Here is a 21,670-nt window from a genome sequence, read left to right as displayed (position 1 = left end):
TTAAAATTGCTTGTAAGTAAAATAGTAGCAGTTACGCTTTGTTAAGTGTGCACTGTGTGCCACTTCACATGGTTGCTTGAGTTCTCACAGCCACCCTATGAGGAGGGATGGTTACCTGGGAAGACCAGGGCACAAGAAACGTCTCACCTGCAAACCTCTAGTGAGTGACAGAGCTTCTTCCACAGTCCCCTGCCCCCTCCCACCAGAGGCTTCTCCAAGGCTGTCCAGCCAAGGGAGGACATGGAGGAGGCTCTTGATTTGAAGGCTCTAGGCAGCCCCTTGACCTCACCCTTCTACTACTGCAGCCTGGCCCAGTCGCTATGGGCCCTCTTCACATCTTCCCTGGCCATCTCACTGGTGTTTGCCGTCATCCCCTTCTGTCGAGACGTGACGGTGCTGGCCTCTGTCATGGCGCTGGCGGGCCTCGCCATGGGCTGCATCGACACCGTGGCCAACATGCAACTGGTGAGGATCTACCAGAAGGATTCAGCCATCTTCCTTCAGGTGAGCCCACAGGCGGGCATGGGGCTGGGTGGTGGGGGGCTCCCTGGGTGCTCTCACCTCTCCCAGTCCCCTCCCTGGGGCTAGGTGTCTTTTCATATAGGCCAGGTGATGGTGCAAAAAGGGCACCAGGGACTCAGTTCAGTGTGGCTGCCACCAGCTGGGCCACACTGGGACCTTCTCTCTGGCCTTGAGTCTCGTTGTCTCTAAAATGAGGTCACGCTCCCTGTGCGCAGAGTGGTCGGTCACAGGAATCCAGGTGCTCCGGAGAGGAGGTTCTTTGTGAACTGGAGAGTGCCATGATGGCATGGTTTCTTGCTGCTTTCTTGGCTCCATCCCCCTCTCTGTCTTTCTCTTCCTGTCCAGTCCTTCCCTTTATCAAAAGCTCCCCTTCCCTCTGGGGTGGTAGCTGGTTGCGGTTAAGTTTTGGGAAAGAAGGAAGTGGGAGAGATGGGAATCGCCACTGTCACCACGTTATCCCAGGGCCAAGACAGTGGTTGAGAGGAACTTCTCTGCTCCCCCCTCTGGGGCCAGGCAGGGGCTCCCCAGATGGGGCACAGAGTGGGGGATGGGCTACGAAGCCTGGGCCATCCCCCACCCGTACCACTTCTCTTCTCTCCCCAGGTTCTCCATTTCTTTGTGGGCTTTGGTGCTCTGCTGAGCCCCCTTATTGCTGACCCCTTCCTGTCTGAGGCCAACTGCTTGCCCGCCAACGGCACAGCCAACAGCACCTCTGGCAGCCACCTCTTCCATGCGTCCAGGGTCCTGGGCCAGCACCACGCTGAGGCGTGGCGTTGGTCCAACCAGTCGCTCTCCAGGCTGCCTCCACAGGATGGAGCAGGGACCCGCGTGTCGTATGCCTTCTGGATCATGGCCCTGATCAACGTGAGTGCCTCTAGGGCAGGGCTGGGTGGGGACAAGTGGGCAACCACACATGCCAGTCCGCACCAGCTCCCAGCATAGGTTCTTCTGATTCTGAGCAACGTGCTGCTGGGCTGAATGTGCCCTCAGGAAGGCCAGAGCATGGGAAACTGACTCCCTTAGGGATGCATCTGAATGCGAAGGTCACAGGAGGACATCTTGAAGGTCCTCAGTTGTGACAATCTATGATTGTGATCTCAAAAAAAGGGAGGTAGAGCCGTGAGCAGGCTCAGGATGATGGAATCAGGGTTAACTTTCAAGCCATCTGAGACTCCAGGGGAAACCAGCTCTTTTCCTCTGAGGCCAAATGAAGTAGATCCTGGGACGGCGCACCATGGGACCTGTCAGGCTCTTCCCCGGGGTCCTGCATCGCCGCTAGGATTCTCCGGTGCCCTGCTGTGAGGTGGGCTCCTGTGAAGGCCAGGGGATGGACACGATAACTTCCGGGATCCTGCCTACACCAAGGCTGCCCTGGAGCAGAGCTGTCATCTTCCCCTGTCAGCCTGACTCTGTCTCTGGCTGGAAAGCTCTGGTGCTCTGCAACCCTAGAGAGGGCCCCCAGAGTAGCACAGGCTAGGGCCAGAGGCACAGGCAGGGAGACTCCCCTGCCCCCTCTCCAGCTTGGGAAGCACTTGTCAGGAACACCAGGGAGTGGCCCCGGCCTCCTGGCTTGGGCCCGCCTGGGCCGGAGGTGCGGAGTATTCCAGATGACCATTTCCCTGGGTGATGGAGGCACCTGATGGCTTGTCACGACTTGGGGCCTCGGTGTGCTCCGGGCAGACTCGCCACCCCTCCAGAGGCAGGCAGGCTAGGTTCGGGCACCCAGCTGCTGTCGGGCCTCAAAGCGATGGGGTGCATATCGCAATGAAAGGGGTCTTTGAGATCATCCAGTCCCACTGAGCACGAGGGCAGGGGTGTCATACTGTCCCTGGTGCAAGGGCCTGATAAGTGCTAGGAAAACGTTGGCTAGACTGGAGCCCTGACTCCCCGCACAAACCCCCTTCCTGTCTCTGTGCCTGGCGGTGCTTGTTTTCCCTTTCTTCTCCTTTGTAACTTCCCTCTCCTTGTACTAGAATCTTCACTCGGGGCTCTCAAAAACGCTCGCCCCTCTTTTGCTCTGTTTTCTGCCCATGCCAGTCATTGCTTTGAAAACGATACAGCTCTGGGCCTGTGGCTTCCAAGGGCGACCTGCAAGGGGAAGGAGTAATGGCCAGTACCATGTCGAAGCTGAGACTCCAGCACCAGGAAGCCAGAAGGTCCAGCTTAAGCTGAGGGATGTTTTTCTCTTGCCCCTCAAGGTGCAGACTGGAGGCACTTTGTTTGCTGCAGGATGTCCGGACTTTTTATATTGGTTTGTTTCTGAAGATAAACAGTCCACCACAGAAGAGAATGGGGCTGTGCATGTTCACACACACACACACACACACACGCACACGCACACGCACACGCACACAGCCCACCCAGCACTCTCTGACTCTTAAGGTGGAGCTTGCCTTCTCTGAATGGGCTACTTACAGAGACAGGGTGTGTTCTGAGCGGCCCACACCAGCCAATCCCCCGTGGAGCCCTTCCCACCACCCGCCTCCCTGGAAAGCCCCTCTGCAGTGACCAGGCTGTTGAACAGCTGCTTCCCCTTGGCCTTCACCCTGGCATCCAGCCATTGCAGGCCTCTGTGTGATGGTTTCCTGTTTCCCCCATCGGACTGGACTGGAAGGAGGGCTTGTCTCCCCCGTCAGACCCGGACTCCCGAGGGCAGGGCTTGTCTCCTCCCACTCGGGCCTGATTTGCTTTGCTGTCCGGGTGCTGCGTCTGACCCGGACTCATCTTTGAGTGTGGAGGGAGGCTCCCAACGTGTCTGCACCAGGGCGGTGTCCAGAATCCTGGGAAAACAAATCCCGCTGCCTCCTGCCTCCACAGGGGCTTCACTGGCAGGCCGGAGGGGGCCCCCCACAAGGCCTCTGAGGGAGCTTCTGCAGCTCCCCGGGCCGCCTCTCTTTCCTGAGCGAAAGCAATCGGGATGGGGCTGTGGCAGGAAGGGCAGAGGTCAGACTTGATGAAGCGCTTCCTGGCAGCCAGGTGGTTAGATGCGGGCAGGGCACCTGAGGGAGGCGGTGGAGGCTTCTCCAGGCAACGGCAGAGGCAGGAGACATTTCTCATTGCTCTGGGGGGTTCTCGAAACCCAAGCAGCTCCGTGTAAATAGCAGTGCACGGAACGCTGGGCTTGTGTGTGCGTGTTGCTCAGAGCACTCATCTGTCAATCAAAAGCTGTGCATGTCTCTGCTTTCCAGTTTGGACACGAAGCCCCTGCGGACAGCCTCCGTACCTCCAAGGGGGCAGATAACATCACCCAGATGAGCCCTGAGGTGGCGTCGGCCCCAGAGTCAGGGTGCCCGGGCTCCAACCTGGGGTGCCTGGGCTCTGCTGCACGTCAGCTGTGTGACCAGGCACCAACGCCCTCTGGGTCTGCAGCTTGCCTTCTGGTCTCTTCCCATTGTAACTGGTTATGACCGAGTGCTAACTCTGAGCCTCAGTCACCCCGCCTGGAAAATGGGGACAGTGACCAAAAGCAAGCTGTCTTTGTAAAGTGTCACATGATCTACCAGCACCAAGCAGCACGGGGGCCATGCTTTGGCACCATTCAGAATAAGGATCTTAGGAACGAGTTTCTCTCTGGCACCCCTCCTGTACCGGAGGCCTGCTGTGAGTCCAAGTTTTGCATGTGACAAGGAGCTGTCTTCAGGAAAACGGATGTGGTTTAGGTTGGGCGGCAATTAAAACAGCCTGCCCTGGGTCAACACACCTGGCGGCATGAGCCAGGGCCGGCCTGTGAGTGGACACTTGGAAAAGAGCCGCATTCCATCAGGACCGTGGGCGCACATGCCGCGAGGCCAGGTGGAGGCGTGTGCAGCGGGCCGGGCACGGGAAGGGGACAGCCTGATGGGACCAGGGCTCTCCTGACCCTCTGCCCACCCCTCAGCTCCCGGTGCCCCTGGCTGTGCTGTTTCTGCTGTCCAAAGAGCGGCTGCTGGCCTGCTGCCCTCAGAGGAGGCCCCTGCTCCTGTCTGCAGATGAGCTCGCCCTGGAGACACAGCCTCCTGAGAAGGAAGATGCCTCCTCCCTGCCCCCAAAGTTTCAGCCACACCCAGGTGGGGGCTCTAATGAACTTCCATGCCCACAGCCCCGCACCGAGGCTTCCCTTGCCCCGGAGGGTGAACACAGGTCACAGGGAATGATGGCTGGAGACGAACCGTGGCCACTGATGGTCTCGTGAGGTCATGGAGCAACCTGGTCGAGAGTAGGGGAAGCAGGCTTCTGGTTCCAGCCTCCCTTCTGCCTAAGCCTGCCTGTGTCACCCGGGGCAAGTTCCTGGCTCTCTTGGAGTCTTGCTTCCACCGGGACTGAGATGGACAGGGGCTGTTGGAAGGTGGTTGGAAGCCAGAGAAGGTGGGGGGCAGCGAGTGGTCCCCATTCTGCCGGGCTCTCTACCTCCCAGCCGCTCCCCCTGGGCCTGCAGAGGAAAGGGAGCAGAAACTAAGACTCACCCCTGTTCTTGTGTCCCATCCAGGGCACGAGGACCTGTTCAGCTGCTGCCAGAGAAAGAACTTCAAAGGAGCCCCTTATTCCTTCTTCGCCATCCACATCACAGCCGCCCTGGTCCTGTTCATGACCGATGGGATGACGGTGAGCTGGCCTGTCTGCCCTGAGACTCGAGCTGGGGGTGGCAAGAGAAAGGGGAGCACCAGGGTTTCCTGGGGACCAAACCTGTAGTACAGTCGAATCAAACATTGAAGCTAAGTAAAAGTTCTGGGGGAGACGGTCTGCAGAGTTGTTCGCAGCCCCTCGGTGCTGTGGTCTTCTGTCCCAGCCCTCTGTTAAAGACAGAAACTAAAGTTTTCCTTAACTCTCTGGATAGGGGCTTCTCTGGTTTGCTGCCAAGTGCGGGCTACCCACCTTTTTTTAAAGGGGCAGAGCCCAGGGGCACCTGCATGGCTAGTGTTGGTTGAGTGTGTCTGACTTTGGCGTTGGTCATGATCCCAGGGTCCTGGGATGGAGCCTCGAGTCTGGCTCTCTGCTCGGCGGGGAGTCTGCTTCTCCCTCTCCCTCTGCCCTCCCCACACACCCCACCCCCCTCACCCCACCCCTGCTCATGCATGTGCTCTAGCTCTCTCAATTAAATAATTAAATCTTTAAAAAAATAAACAAATAAAGGAGCAGAGCCCTGTTCCTCCAGGTAGAGGTCATGCCATGTAAACTTGAAGGCACTCTGCTTCCTGGAACACATTCCAAACCTGGACTTCTCAAGCCATGTTGTAAACAAGCTACAGGCAGGCTCTGGGCCCAGCTCTGTATTTTATTAGTGACCTCTGTTACACTATTGTGTCTTTCTCCAGAAGTCTCTTAGAATTAGATCAGATACCTTTGAATGGCTGATTGATTAATTGATTGCCGTATCAGGGACTCTCCAGAGAGAAGGTCCTAAGAAAGAGATGACCCAGTGGGAAATACTCATGCCAGTACTGGTTGACTTTCAACTCTGTGTGACCTTGGGCAGCTCACTTCTCTCTGCCCCCTCAGCTGTGAGATGAGACACTCTTACACACCTTATTTGCAGCTGTGGTACCCTTCCTTCGACAATAAACTTTCTGTGGGATCCTCCTAAATCAGGCCTGCGGTGGAACTCTGCTCTGGCTGAGGGGTGGGAGCAGTGCCCTGTAGGCCCTGACCTCTCAGGACCCCCTGTGGAGACCTGGAGACACCCACCTCCCTACCCCCCACATCCCCAGGCCTGACCCCCTGGGCAGGTGCAGTCTGTAAGCTGTGGCACCATAGGTCCTAGCCTCAGCTCCGGCCTGCGGGTGTCCTGGCTTCAAGTCCATCTTTCTTTTATTGAACCTCTAGAAGCAGGACCTGTCCTCCCTCAGCCCTCAGCACACCTGCCCCCAACCTAGGTTTCCTTTTTGGAGGGTCCGGATGCCCTGCAGGTGTGCTCAGCAGGGCCCGTCTCTCCACAGGGGGAGTATTCAGCATTTGTGTACAGCTATGCAGTGGAGAAACCGCTCTCTGTGGGGCACAAGGTGGCTGGTTACCTCCCCAGCCTCTTCTGGGGCTTCATCACCCTGGGTCGGCTCATCTCTATTCCCGTCTCCTCCAAAGTGAAGCCAGCCACCATGGTTTTCATCAATGTGGTAAGTGGCCTCCTTTTACTTCTTGGAGACGCAGGAGGACCATTCTGTCCTGGCCCTACCACAGCCCCAGGACATTTGCTCGGGACTAGAGTCTGCCAGCAGGATGGGAAGGTAGTAGAGGGAAGAAAGCAGAAGAGAGAGACACTGGTGAGGAGGGAACAGAAATCCTATCTGTGTGACCTTGGGAAAGAAAGTCCCTTTCCTTCTGTGAGTCTCTGATTTTGTACCATCAAGAAAGGGGCTGCAGGAGGTGATTACTACTGTGAGTGGAACAGATCCCAGTGGACAACCTGCCAAGAGTACAGGCAAAACATGTGCTGACTGGGGTCCTCCTGTGTCACCTTGAGGCTCCGTGGGTCAGAGCCCTCTGGCCAGTGGAGACCAGGGGCGCCCCCATCCTTCAGAAATCACCGTCTCTGGGCTGCATTTTGAAACTCTCCCAGGCACTTCTTCTTCTTCTTCTTCTTCTTTTTTCCAGGTGCTTCTTAAGTAGCCAGACTGGAATGTAGGATGGCAGGCAGGGAATTGGCCTGCCTGGAAGGCAGGGGTCCAGGCAAGGGGTAGGGTTAGACTATTGTCCTGAGATGTGTCCAGGTCACCGTCAATGACAAAGGGTCTAGATTATAGATTCCTGTAAGGCCATCTAGCCCAGACTCCCTCCAGAGCTCCAATCACCTCTCTAACATCCCCTCCAGGGAGTCCACGGTCTATTTAAACATCTCCAGTGACTGGGCAGTCGCTCCCTTTCTGTGTAGCCCAACCCACTGTCAAAAAGTACTTCCTTGACTTCTTCCGAGCATTCCTGTCATTTTTAAATTAATGGTCACCCCGCTCTCTGTTCTCCTGGGTCTCCACAATCACTTCCTGGTGAATGAATATGCAGTTTGTGCAGGGTCTGTGGGGAACTGCAGGCGTGCTGAGTTGCAGGCAATGGGTCTCTGCCTTGGGGATGCTTACAGTCAGCCTGGGAAGAAGATGGGCAGGGGAGGGCGTGAGTGTGCCCTGGCCTGGAGGGTCACGATGAGGTTGGCCGGCAGGTGGGAAGCAGGCTGAGTGCCACTGGCCCAGATGGGAGAGCCCCACTGACCGCGAGGAGAGCTGGTTGGTGGAGTTTGCTAGTTGGCCTTGGGCAGGCTCTGTCTTCTGTCACCCAGGCTAAATAAAAATAAGAGAGGTGTTCTTAAGATTCCCCCAGGCCTAGAGATTTTCAGGGTGACTCTTCAAGGCTTGCCTGGAAATGTATGGTTTGTAAGTGGGGTGGCCAGGCAGCAGGAGGGGGAGCAAGAGCACCACCATCAAAGCACTGGTCCCACCCCAGGCACACCCATTGCGAGCTGACTATCAAGAAGGTGCCAGCACCATGAGGGGTGGAGAGGTGAGTGTTCTGGGCAGAGGGCACTGCTGATTGAAAGGTCCCAACGGGGGAGCTAGCTGGGTGGGATTGTAGTGGGCAGGGTCGGCGATAGGATGCAGAGAGACAGCAGGTTGGGGAAGCAGACATGAGCTAGATCCTGTAAGGTCTTGTTTGGGGTTTTATTCAAAGTGGGAGAAAGGCCTTTAGACAGTGTTAAACAGGGAATGGACGTGATCTGCTTTGTATTTTAAGAGCACACTCCAGGGGGAGGGCCTGGGTGGCTCAGTCTGTTAGGTCAGGATTGAGCCCTGCACTGGGCTCCCTGCTCAGTGGGGAGCCTGCTTCTCCCTCTCCCTCTGCCTGCCACCCCCGCTGCTTGTGCTCTCTCTCTCTCTCTCTCTTTCTGTCAAATAAATACATTCATAAATAATGTTTTTTAAAAATTAAAAATAAATAAAAAATAAAAGCACACCCCCCTGTCGTGTGTGAGAGGAGATCTAGGAGGGGCAAGAGTAAATCACGGAGACAGCGAGGAGCCCCTCTTGCAGTCCAGGTGGTGGCAGCTGGATGAGGGTGGTCAGGATGGGTTTGGAGACACAAGAGTCTACAGCATTTTTTGGGTGGAGTTGATGGGACTTGCCCTTGGCCTGAATGGAGGCGGGGAGGGAATAAGGCCTTGAGGACTCCTGTAGTTACAGGGCTTTTGGCCACTGGGTGGATGGGCAGGCCATTCATGGACGTGGGCAGGAGGAGATCTGGGGGGAGGAAAAGCCACGTTCTGTCGAGACTACGTTGTTAGTCAGCCAGTCACCTGTCGGAGGGGCAGGAGGATGTGCAAGTCTGGAGCTCGGAGACAGGTCGTGGCTGGAAGGATGGATTTAAGAGGTTGGGCGTAGAGATATTTGGAACCATGCGCTGGACCAAAAGGGAATGCAGAGAAAGAAGAGCCAGGAGAGGCTGGGGCGGCGCCAACATGTAAAGATTGAGCAGAGGAGGAAGAAAGAGCAGCGAGGCAATGGGGCCATTTTCTGTGCCAAAGAAATACATTATATTTGGAACCTTAGCTCTGTCTACTTGTTCTCACATTTTTATCGCGCAAGAGATATCTTTCGCTTTGCTTCTCCATGGGGAGGAGAGTTTCCTCCAGCGTACCCCGCCTCGGGCAGCCTTCTGCTGGCAAGCCCTGAGTCTCCGTCTCAGACTGAGAGATCTCGCAGCAGAGACTGAAGGGCCCATGAAGACGGGGGAAGTGTAGGGGGCTCCGGGGTTGCAATTGCTTGGCTCTTCCTCTAGCTGCAGCGGGTCCCTGGGATCTACCTGCGGGGGTGATGGTCCCTTCACTCCTCTGGCTCAGCCAGGGTGCAGCTGGGGCTGGAGGTGGTTTCTGACACACCTTCAGGCCCTCTGCTCTATAATTTTATCTTGCTTGTTTCTAGAAACAGAGATACTCAGCCACGAGATTTTTACCTGAAAGCCATGATTTTCCATGGTCTTCCAGACCCTTATGATTGGAGACATTAAAGGAAGCTCACACACACAAATTCAAGACTGATAGTTGTCTAGAGCCATGGCCCCTGCGTTGCTTCATTTCTCCACGACTCTTCAGTGGAGCTTTGGTAACCCACTTTGCAGACTTGGGGGCTGGAGTCAGAGAGATCTAGGACTTCAAGCCCCAGACTTGGTACTTGCACCTAGGTCTTCTGCCTCCAGTACCGAGCTGCCTGACTTTCTTCCCAAAGGCATTTTGCATAGAAATTATTCAATATTGGGGCACCTGAGGTCATGATCTCAGGATCCTGGGATCGAGCCCCACATCAGGCTCCCTGCTCAGTTGTGTGTCTGCTTCTCCCTCCCTCTGCTGTCTGCCCCCCACCCCCGCACTTGTGCTGTCTCTCTCTCTCTCTCTCTCTCTCTCTCTCTCTGTGCGTGTCAAATAAATAAGATGTTTAAAAAAAAGAAAGTATTCAATGTTAACATAAAAACATTTTTAAGGAATTTAGGAAAAGCATGATCAAACAAAAATATTCCCCTGTGACAGAGACCCTTGCTGAACTAGAAAGATCTCTGGTCCCTGAGCTCATCCCAGGCGCCTCTAACCAGGGGGTGGAATCTGCTCAGGGCGGTCTGAGCTGGACCTGGGGGAGGCTGCCATAGCCACTGAGCCTCCCTCTGGGCAGTGTGCCTGGATTCTCTGAGGGTGGGGACCCCACCACCCACCCTCCCTACCACCCCCAGCCCTGCCAGCCTCTCCTGCTACCCCTGGGCTTCCTCTGGGAACTCATGGCTTTTAGGGCAAGAAAAGCAGCTCCTCTCGATGATAGTGGAGGGCAGAGAGCTGGTGCCTTGGCTGGAACTCCCCGTGCTCCCAGATAGGGCCTTGGGCCAGGCGGTACCCCTCGCCACGCTCCTCCACTTCTCCGCGTGGATGGCAGGCCATCTGCCCTGCGGTCTGGGTGGCTCCTCCTGAGCGGTCCTAGTTCCCAGGGCTTCCTTGGCGGCACCAGGAGCGAGGCTGCGAGGCGCAGTGCCCGTGGAGCCCACAGGGAGGCGTCCTGGTCACGCAGCGCTGCTCTGGGGTCAGGGAGGACCTTTCTGGAGCCTGAAGCCCTGCGATCCCCCCCGCCCCGCAGCCCCTTCGTTGCTAATCTCCTCCATCCCCGCGGTTACAGGTGGGCGTGGTGGTGACCTTCCTGGTGCTTCTTGTTTTCTCCTACAACGTCGCCTTCCTGTTCGTGGGGACAGCCAGCCTGGGCCTGTTCCTCAGCAGCACCTTCCCCAGCATGCTGGCCTACACCGAGGACATCCTGCAGTACAAAGGTAGGTGTGCAGGTGCGCAGAGCGGGGAGGTACCCCCACCCCAGTACCACTTGCTCCCACCACGCCCCATCTCTCCGTCGTATCCCGGCTCTGCCGCTGCCCCCCTCCTCCCAGCAAGGCTTGCTTCCCCTCCTGACTGGTGGGAACCGGTTCCCGGCTCCTGAGGGGGCTCATTCTATCCCACGTGGCTTTCCCCATTCGACACCGTACCTGTGTCATGTGACGTCAGGCCACGCAGAAGCAGTACACTTCTCTTTCCTGTTTTCGATTCCGGGTGGCGATGTCTGCTGGCCCACAGCTGGCATTTTGTGTGACAAAAATTCCAAGTTCAAAGACCAGCAGGTTGCACAGGGAGAGTTATGGTCTAGGAAAGGGGTTTATAACTTATCAGCAAGAGCACCTCCTTGCTTTGCTCTTCTTGTGGATATGTTTGGAGGCACGAAGGAGTAGGGCAGCGTCTCCACCCTGGGTTTGGGGTTGTGACAGTGGGGTTCTTTGATGTCGGAAGCCTCGGATTCTCTCCACGAATCTCCCTCCCCTTTCTGTAGCTTCCCAACTTCATATAGCAAAGGCCTTTTTAAAAAGTGAGTTAATTAAAAATAATTATGTTGTGAACATTTAGCATTGCCCTTAGAAGTAACTAGAGTGCCCTAGGGTGAAGGAAAACCAACGCTGAGGAGGAGTGATTTCTCTAGGGGAGGAGGGGGTGGTGGAAACGGGTGTAGGCGGCGTGGGGGTGGCCAGAGCAATTAGAGCTAAACCCACTAGGAGAGGTGGGAGCCTGAATCCTTGAAACCTAAGGATGATCTCCAAACCCCAAGCGACCAAGTGAAGCAGTGAATTAATGTTGGCATCACACGTCACGCAGAAGATCCCCGTGTTTTAAGCAGTCAGCCCGCGTTAGAGGATAGAGCTACTGGCTGCTCAGTCAGGAGAGAATGCAACTCCTGACCCTGGGGTTGTGAGTTCAAGTCCCACCTTGGGTGTGGAGCCTACTTAAAAATTAATTAATTAGCTAAGCCAAATGCTAGAGTGTAATAACAATAATTGGGATTGGTTGATTCTGCTCGCAGGTGATCACTCAGATCCACCCACTTCTCCTCTCTCACCATCTCGGCCTCCGTTCAGCCTTCCCCATCCCGTGCCTGCTTGGAACACTTCACGGTGCCCAGCTTCTAATCACCGACTTCCCTGCCTCGGCAGGTGCCCACCTGTCCCCTTCACGTTTGCCTGCCTTGGCGGTTCTCAGTGCCGGTGCCACATTAGAATCCCCTGGGACACTTGTCACACCTCCTCTCACCCTGCTCCCACCCAGGGCCTGCATCCTGGCCTTGTGAATCACTGCCGTTCCCTGCCTGCAGTGCCCGCTCCGCTCCATCCCGCCCCTGCACCTGCCTGCCTACTCCAGTCTCTCTCTCTCCACCCCTTCTGGAAGCTTCTCTAATCTCCCCTGGAAAGATGTGCCCCTCCCCTTTGTACTTGCCTCTCGTGTTTGACCTGCCTCATGACTTTTGTACCTGTTATCTGTGTCCTCTCCTCGATGACGTGTTCCCTGTGGGCACCAGCAGGGGACAAAGGCAAGAGCGTGTGCTTTGAGGTCATTGGCAGACCTGAACGCCAGTCCTGCCTGCACGCTTTCTGGCTTTGTGACCTCGTACGATTCCATTTTGTTCCCCTTTCTTAGCCTCGGTTTTCTCACCTACAAAATGGGGATGCACATACCCACCTACCCACCTATCGGATTGTGTGTGCATTTGAGGAGGAGACATAGAACACTTGGCTTAGCGGCTTAGTGGACTCCCAGGTGCTCAGCAGACATGTCAGCTCAGATCATCTGAGTACTCTTGGCATTTAGCTTCACACCCGTGCACAGAAAGTACTGGCGGGTTTTTGAATGAATGAGTGGACTAGACACGGGTGCTTCTGGAACTCAGAGAAGGGAACGACCAGTGTTCAATCCACATGTAGCTTCACAGAGGAGATAGGACGTGAACTGGCTCAGGATTTGGAAAGGCAAAAGGAAAAAGGAAAGGTGCTCCAGGGAAGGGCAGGGCAGGGGCAGGGGACACTGTGACAGCAGAGACATAGCGCTAGGTATAAATATAAGCCAGACCAAGAGAGTAACTTAAAGCACAAAGTAGGCAATGATGATCCTGTTTTATTCAAAAAACACAAGCACCTACCACAGGTTGGCCACTGGGCTAATAGTGTGTAGCCACTGAACGAAAATTCAAGGCACGGTGTGCTCTCATGGGCTTGCAGCCCCTCGGGGAAGGCTGCCTTGCAAACAGGCAGCCGGGTAAGGAGGAAAAGGTTGGAGGGGCCGAGGGAGACAGACAAAGAGCAACTTCATGCAGGTTTAGGGCCTGGGGGAGGTCTAAAGGAGGAACTTAAAAGGTGAACAGGAGCTTGGCAGATGGAGAGGAGGAGGAATAATGCTCAGAAGGCAGGGAACACACGTGTCAGAACCTGGCAGGAAGCAAGCTGGTTTCCCGGCGCTGGAGGGTATGGAGGGTAGACTGTGAGCAGGTTCAGAGGCGTCTGAGCTCTCAGCAGGGATGGGGTATAAAGGGCCCTGCAAACTACATGAATGGGTGTGGACTTTCTCCCCAAGGCAGTTTCCCGTGTGCCCACACAAGGCTGGGTACCACATGGCACTTCCTGCAGGGCCACGCTGTGGAGGAGTTCATGCCCATTTTACAGAAAGAGGGACAAGTGGCCTAATCTCATGGCTAGTAGCTAACACAGCTGGGCTCGGGACCCCAGACCATAGTCTGACCCTGAAGCTTGGACTCGGAGGGTCTGTGCCACGTTGCCGGAGCAAGCAGAGGTGTGGCCGGTCAGTGCAGCGCCAGGGCAGTGAGGACACAGGTCTGCCCAGAGCCAAGGGCTGGCCAGAGGAGGTCAGAAAAGCTTTCTGGAAAGGTCAGTGGCAGTCAGATTGGGAAGGACCCTTCCTAATGCCAGGCCGAGCAACTTGGAATTTACCCTGAAGACAACCCTGAGTACTTGAAGGTCCTAGGACAGTGAAAGCATAGTGACGGCAGGACCTACCATCCCCAAAGCAAAGTTAAGGACTAAAGTCTGAGAAATCTAAGGAACTCGAAGTAGTCCTCTTAGGCAGTCATACCATTTTCCAGAGTCTTCCCAGAAATAACTGGGCTCATACCAGCAGATTTCTGGCTCCTTACCTTGCTTTTACTAACCCAAATCCTTCTCTTTTGGTTAGGCTGTGCGACCACGGTGCTGGTGACAGGGGCAGGAATTGGTGAGATGGTCCTCCAGATGCTGGTTGGTTCGGTATGTGGGAGACCCTAGAGGAAGGGGCCAGTATTTGGGGAGCCCCCCTCTGAGCAGGTGGGAAGAAGCGGCCAGCCACCTTCTGAGCCCACCCTATCCCTTCCCTGAGGGTCCCACTCAGCAGGCAGGGCCCCCTCCGTCTGTTACCTGTTTCTGCTCCTGAGCCAGCCTTGCACACTGAACTTCCGAATGTGGGACCTGGAAATGTGAAGGGATGTGGGGTACAGTCCAATGCAAACACAAGGCCTCTCTGGGAGTGGGGCCAGCAGGGCCCCATGGGAATGTCACTTCGCTCCCAGAGCCTGGGACGGGATTCAGTGGAGTCGGGAGTTCATTTCCCACCCCTTCTCAACCTGCCGTCCCCACCCCACCTCTCCCAGCCTTGGCCGTCCTCCACGGGGCCCGCCGTCCTGCCCAAGTCTGCCCTGATCAACAGCCAGCTCACCCACTTCTCTTCAGACATCCCCACGTCTCCTCTGTTCACCAGGAAAAAAAAATACATCTGCTTTTTATTGAAGACTCTAAGGCATATATTGTTATCCCCCTTTTATAAAGGAGGATGCTGAAAGTCAGATAAATTAGCAACTTGCCCTTGGTCGGTCATGCTTCTAATAAGTGATGGGACATACAAACCTAGGTCTGTCGGTCTCTCCCAAATGTCCCTCATCACAAACCTCCTTCCTTCTTCTGGGGCCCTGCCAGGAGGGGGAAGAGCTGCACTGAAATGATGTGATGTCTGGGGTTTGCTTCAATGTAGGGGTACAGAGGAAATTGGTGCTAATCACTAAAGTCAGTTGATGGGTCCATGGGAGTTCCATAAGCTACTTTGGCCTGTGCTTTAAATTTTCCGGAGCACCTGGGTGGCTCAGTGGTTGACTGTCTGCCTTCAGCTCAGGGCATGATCCCAGGGTTCTGGGATCGAGTTCCATATTGGGCACCTCACAGGGCTCCTCTGCCTATGTCTCTGCCTCTCTCTGTGTGTCTCTCATGAATAAATAAGTGAAATCTTTAAAAAAAAATAAATTTTCCACGGTAAAAAAAAGATATATATACAAAATCCTTTGCAAAGTTCTGGTTAGGCCTTGTAGGCACAGAAACAGTATGATCAGAATTTAAAGAAAAATATGGAGATTTTCAGAAGGTTCCAGGGACTGCAGGGGCCATGAGGTCTCACCCCTGCCTCAGAGCAGGACTCCTGCCAAGCAGCCCCCCTACCTACCCATGATCCTGCCTATCGGCGTGATGGCCCTCCACCTGACTGAAAAACCTGCCAGAGGTCAGAGAAAGCTGCTTCCTCCGGTACACCTTCATGTGAGGTTTTGATGGTCTGTATTTGTGTTTTCCCCTTTGGCAGATATTCCAGGCTCAGGGCAGCTATAGTTTCCTGGTCTGTGGCGTGATCTTTGGTTGCTTGGCTTTTACCTTCTATATCTTGCTCCTGTTTTTCCACAGGATGCACCCTGGACTCTCATCAGGTAAGGAAAGAATCTGTTTCCCCACAGAGGAGGAAAACAGAGTGGGGTGAGGCTGTGGGAGATGCCATAGATCTTAGCACGCCACAAATGCCATTATGTTCCAAGTAAAATGCAAGGAAATGTTTATTTTTCTACAGCTTCCTTTCCCTCTCTTCCTGCTGTGCCATGCAATTGTCCGGGCTGGACTCTGAGGGCAGGAGGGAATGGGATAGGCTGACTCATGGCTTCTCCGTTAGGAGAGGGGCATGGATTGTGAGCTTGGCTTCCTGCATCCCACCATGCCATGGGACCACGGGCCAAGAATCTCTTTCCAGCTCATGTGGGGCCCTGAAGGGCAGAGTCTGCCTCCTTGGCTGGAATGCAGCCCAGAAGCCTAATTGGCCACCTCTTTGCAGTTTAGGATTTTGACTCCAGTCCAGATTTCTTTTTCAAAAAGAAATCCTTTAGGCCAAGTGGCAAAGGAAAGCTCTTTCAGGGCAGAGGCGCCTCCTAAGAATAGTCTCATTCCTGGAGACCCCAGGGAGGGGGAGTCCCAAAGCTGTTTTCATAACCCTGAGCCTCCCTGCCTTTGCCCAAAGATCCCAAAGTCCCAACAAGTATATCAGCTGTGCACGGAGCCGGTTCTTAAGGAGCCAGGCAGAACCCTCATCCTCTCCATAAACGCAAAAAAAATCACAAAAAAAGAGTGGAAGGGACAGGTATCTGTAATCCTATCTCTCAGGTGGCCACTCAGTGTAAAGGCCCAGAAGAATAATGGGGGCCCCGTAGTTAGCACACACTGTACCCTTACCCTGCACCCCTCTCAGGGGGCAGGTACCTAGCCTGGCACTCAGCATGGAGGCTTCACTTAGGTTCCAGAAGCGTTTGTTAAATATGCAATGAGTAACACCTAATGAGTTCCCTATTCGTGGGAGACAGAAAGAAACCTCTATACCCCAAGTCCTAGACACTAGTTTCAACAAACTTCCTCCACCAATGGATGGTTTGCCAGAACTAGTAAGTCTGACTTTCTACTTGGCTCCCGGAGAGCCATAGAATGGCAGAGAAACAAAAGCCTGGGTAAGCTCTCAGATGAATAATTGCTACAGCTCATACACGCCGCTACAACACGCTACCTGTTTTTCCTGTTGTAGTTCCTACCCAGGACAAAGCCCTAGGAATAGAAAGCCTGGAGTGCTACCAGAGGTAAAGCTGGGTGAAGGGGGCCGGCGAAGACTTCCGGCCTTTTGAGCACACCCGCACGGACTGAAGTGTTCAAGATGCTTGGGGGTGGCGGTGGAGGCCATCTCTCCACACCTTGGCTTGGATCTTCTCCGCTAATCCTTGCTTGGGTAGAAGAGATTGAATTGACTTCTGGTACCTGGATCCTCCCAGGGCAAATCATTAGAAGTTTACTGGATGGATGTTCAAGTTCCCTGGTTCGAACCTTTGGTCACAACTGTCCAGGATACCCAGATGGGAAGGAAGAAGACAGCCATACGCTTCACTCCGTTGGCCACCTCTTGCATGGACCACACCCTGCCTGGGTTTAAAAATCACTTTTCATTGAAGTTTGGAAGAATAGGTTGAAATTGTAAAGTTCAATGATCATTGCTAGATGTAGATATATTTTAAATTAGTCAAAAACAAACCCCAAGTTTATGCCCTGGCATGCTCAAAGGATTGATGTTGCTTTTTACCTTTTGAGAGTCCAAAGTCCTGCAAATTCCTGTCGCTGATATCAATAGTTCATTTAAAATCTATAGCATCAAAAGGAAAAGTTGAATCTTGCTGTCTTTGGGACCCTAATTCAGTGGTATGCTGGGCTAGCTCAGACTATAAAAAGCAGATTGCTAAAATTTCATTTTGAGAACTGGCTGTGAAACACGGCCGTTGTTCAAAATTAAATTATAGAAACTTACAATTAATTACATTAAAGACAAAGGTAGTGACCACTCAAAACCCATCACTTCCTTAAAGTTACTTATGTGTGTTGTATCTGCGTGGCGGAAAGGTATGCTTCTGTGCATCTCTTCCCAGCAGCACTTTCAGTGATCATGTGTTTGGTGGCTTGAGATCAGCCCTGGGGGTGGGGTATTCACCCCACAGGACCTGGCAAAAGCTGTCCATCCTGGCTTCCTCCCACCTCCAGCCGCTGGAGAGCCAGGTGTGAAACATCTGCCAGCATACCACTGCTAACAACAATGCTAACCGGCCCCAAAGTCATCTGGGAGAATGGGATGAAGATTCTGTTCTTTACTGACGCTGACAGTGCTTATAAAAGGTGTAGAAACGGCACTAAGGATTTCTCCAAAATATCGAATTTAAACTTGACATCTTTTATAGAGGGGCACAAAGCTCTTTACACCACGTCAAGTTGTTTTCTTTAACAAAAAGCTGGGGCTACCTAGTGATCCTGAGGAGGACAGACTCCTGCCCAGGGCAAATCCCCCAGCAGCACAGAGAGAGTCCAGAGCTGCCGCTTGGAGAGGGTAGGAGCACTGAGCGGTCCGGAAGCAGTGAAGTGGCTATCACAGTGACAGTACATGCATTTACCTGCAGTTTTCCTGTGTATGTACAGATGTACGTGGTCAAACAGAAAAAGTGGATCCAGGTTCTCAGGAGCTGGTCTAAGCGGTCTCGCAGATCAGTAGCATTGTCATGTAAGCCGCTCCACCTGCCAGCACCATGTGTGCCCGAGGGACTCCGGCAGCCCTGGGGTGAGCCCTGGCCTCTCCCTCTAGCTGCATGGCCCTGGGCAGATAGATCACTGATGCTCTTCCGGCTTGGTGGTTGTTGTTGTTTTTAAATCCAAGTGACATTTCTAAAGGAACTGACCCTACCTCAAAGGAATTCTGAAAGAATTAAGTAACTTTGTTTGAAGCAATTCTCATTTGCCTGACACAGAAACTGCTTAATAAATGTTAGCAATCTTTATTTTTAAAACCTCATTAGCAACTTCAAAATTGCTCATGTGTTTGGTACATATTTATTGTAAGTCAAGCAGATCCAAATTCTTTTGAAAGCCAATGGTCTAGGGGTGTAGTTTTAACTATATTTGTAAATACTTAAAAGTATTTGATGGCTGCCAGACTTAAATGTTCAATCTAACCGGAGTGAGTGACTGACCTGGACAAAAAGAAAGTGGTTGTATTTTTCTTGTGGTTTTTCAAAATTAAAACACACACACACACACACACACCATCCTTTTTATACAGATTTAGAAAGAAGAATCATTGGCTTTCTCTAAGATGTCATGATTAATTTAAGACTATAGGAAAACAAGATTGAAACAAATCTAAGTGTATCTTTCCTGAAATAAAATATTTTAAATTTAATAAGTGTGTTATCCATTATGGACAATTGAGCTTTTATATGAAGCTCAGAAACAAATGATCAGATATTTCCCAAAGAGTGGGCTCTCTCAAAGTCAGGCTCACGCGGCTGATATTTTAGGAGAAACAACTCTCAGGACTAAGAATCACTATTCCCTCTTAAATATAATCAGAATAGGAGAAGGCAGGTAGGTTTTAATGCGACGCTTCAGAATCAGTTACAGGGCAAGTAGGGCTTTTCACCTGATCTCCTCCTGCTAAGAGTGTTGACATTTCAGAGTGCGGCAGGAGCCTTCCATCCCCAGCTTGGAATCTAATCCATCTGGATGCCAGACTCACTAAAGGAAGACAGAGTGAGTGACTTCGAGGTCATTCAGAGGATTCGTCTATTCATTTTAAAAAGATTTATTGAGTACCCGCTGTGTTCAAGGCGCTGATTAGGTGCAGAGATACAGCAGAGAATGAGCTAGAAGTCCCTGCCTCGCAGAGATTACACTGCAGTAGAAAACAGATGGACGGTAAGAACTACATGCCACAGGATGAAGGATAATTGAGTGCCACCGAGGAAATACAGCAGGGGAAGGGGGTGGGAAGAGGACTGTCCAGAGATGTTCTGGAAAGCCTTCATAAGGAGGCACCATTTGTGCTGGGACCTAAACAATGCAGAAACAGCAACTCCCAAGGACCAGAGAAAGAGCCAACTGGGCAGGGGCCAGGGGGAGAGCAGCGCGTGCTGTCCCTGAGGAGCAGCAAGGGGACCAGTGGGGCTTCAGTGTGGTGAGGAAGGTGGGTCAGGAGTCGGAAACAGGTGGGAGTGGCAGCCGGGGGCCAGATCATACAAGCCAGGGCAGGAGTACAGATTCTGTGGTTTTTATGTGAGATCACCAGGAGTTACGAGCAGGCAGGGCGCGTGGTCTCATTTACACAAAGTAATACTGTGGTGGTTGTGTGGAGGAGAAACTGCAGGACAGACGTGAGACCGGGACACCAGCAAGGGCACGACTGCCTAGACCTCGTAGGACAGGACGGTGGCTTGGACAATGTTGGTAGCGTCAGAAATAGCGAATGTGATCAGATTCAAGCTATATTTTGAGAAGTCCAAATTTGCTGATGGATTGGGCATGGGTGTGAGAAAGACGGGAATCCAGGATGACCCAAGGCATGTGGCCTGAGTTACTGGCCCTGTGATGAGGCCATTGTCCACTGGCAGATGGAGGGGGTGGTGCTCAAGAGTTCTGTTTCGGACATGTTCATTTTTTGATGCTATCCTGGATATCAAGAAGGCTGGTAAGTACAAGAGTTTAGAGCTTAAAAGTCAAGCCCAACAATAAATTTCACAGTCACATACACTTAGCACTTAAAGCCCTGAGACTGAAGAAAGACTGCCTAGAGAGAGAACGTAGGGAGACTAGAAGTTTGGGCCTTGCCAACCTTCAAACCAAGGTTTGAAAAAAGAATATGATCCCAGCAGAGCACGTGAGAGAAGCCACGAAGTAGGAGGAAGTTCGGGAGGGGTGTGGTCTCCTGGAAGGCCTCATGAAGAGCATCTCAAGGAGGAGGAAGTAACCAATGCCACCATGAGAGCTAAACATCAACCACTGGACTGGGCAGCATGGACAGTGACCTTGATAAGAGCAGGGTTTCTGGCAGTGATGACGTCTTCAAAGCACATGGGAATCCCATCAGCTGTGATGCTCCAGCAACAACCTTGACACCAATGCTTTCCATCTGGCAGAAATTATCTTTCCTGTTTCATTTTTCATTATACACCATCCTCTTAAGATTATCCCAAAGGAAGTCACCCTCAGGGACTCCAGTAACAGGGCACATTGCCCTAAGCGCAGGGCTTTCTAGGGACCATCATTGTGAGAGCTCATAACTGGTAACACAAGTCCTGGGAAATTACCCAATGTTAGGCTATTATTTTGTCATTAGATGCATCTATGAAATACAGAAAGTTATTAAAAAATGGACATTATGCCCCTCAGGAGGATGTGTCAACAATCAGAAAGGTTAGAAAATGGTAGATCAGACAAGCTTTTTTACTGAAGGATTTTTTAAAAAGATTTTATTTATTTATTCATGAGAGAGAGAGAGAGAGAGAGAGAGAGGCAGAGACACAGGCAGTGGGAGAAGCAGGCTCCATGCAGTGAGCCTGATGGGGGACTCGATCCCAGGACTCCAGGATCACGCCCTGGGCTGAAGGCAGGTGCTAAACCACTGAGCCACCCAGGGATCCCCTACTGAAGGATTTCTTAGAGCTTTAATCTTCTAATATGCATTTTGAATCTCCAAGAGGTGGCGACCCCATTTCCCAAACTTAATCAATCTCATGAGACTATTGTTTCAGGTAATATTATTTTGACCACAGTGGTTTAGGAGGATCCAGCAGTCATCAGAAGTGGTTCCTATTCAACCACCTGAACACAGCTTACCCACCACCTGAAGGGATGCTTCACTGCTGTCCTCAAAGAACACTCTGACTCTATCTTGTCATCCACACCTGGAGATGGGAGACAGACCTCTGTGATGTCATGTGTGCCACCTGTTAACCCCACTTTCCCCATGGAGATTGTATCAACTCAGTTCTCAAAGTACCTCATTCCATTTACTTCATGAACTCAAGTCTCCAATTCCTTATGTTGAAAACTACACAATGAAACAATGCTTAGAGCAGAAATAGGCAAAACATGCTTCTCACAAGGGCTAGAATGAATCTGATTATATTTTTTAAAATTCAAAAGTAAAATAAAAAAGATTTCCCATTTCCCAAGATTTTTTCCCATAAATTCCTTTTTATGT

General features: G+C 52.6%; 1 protein-coding gene and 1 long non-coding RNA gene across 2 annotated transcripts in view; one reads left to right on the top strand and one right to left on the bottom strand.

Annotated features, from left to right (window-relative positions):
• MFSD4A (major facilitator superfamily domain containing 4A) overlaps positions 1-18,874 on the top strand; it is a 29,466-nt gene extending 10,592 nt beyond the window's left edge. Inside the window, exons 2-10 of the mRNA XM_072814523.1 lie at positions 306-504; positions 1,126-1,386; positions 4,400-4,568; positions 4,988-5,103; positions 6,435-6,608; positions 10,632-10,779; positions 14,009-14,079; positions 15,434-15,554; positions 16,688-18,874. Coding sequence (XP_072670624.1) covers positions 306-504; positions 1,126-1,386; positions 4,400-4,568; positions 4,988-5,103; positions 6,435-6,608; positions 10,632-10,779; positions 14,009-14,079; positions 15,434-15,554; positions 16,688-16,743 — 1,315 coding nt within the window. The 3' untranslated portion in view covers positions 16,744-18,874. The remainder of the gene's footprint in view (positions 1-305; positions 505-1,125; positions 1,387-4,399; positions 4,569-4,987; positions 5,104-6,434; positions 6,609-10,631; positions 10,780-14,008; positions 14,080-15,433; positions 15,555-16,687) is intronic.
• Positions 10,995-14,433, bottom strand: LOC140626790 (uncharacterized). Its single transcript, XR_012025798.1, has 3 exons — positions 14,227-14,433; positions 13,971-14,093; positions 10,995-11,143 (listed from the first exon to the last, which is right to left on the bottom strand). It is a non-coding gene; the product is annotated as an uncharacterized lncRNA (long non-coding RNA).
• Positions 18,875-21,670: the final 2,796 nt, after the last annotated feature.

Source organism: Canis lupus, chromosome 38 (assembly GCF_048164855.1).
Source record: "Canis lupus baileyi chromosome 38, mCanLup2.hap1, whole genome shotgun sequence".
Classification (NCBI taxonomy): Eukaryota; Metazoa; Chordata; class Mammalia; order Carnivora; family Canidae; genus Canis; species Canis lupus.
This window is presented reverse-complemented; position numbering and strand designations above follow the sequence as displayed.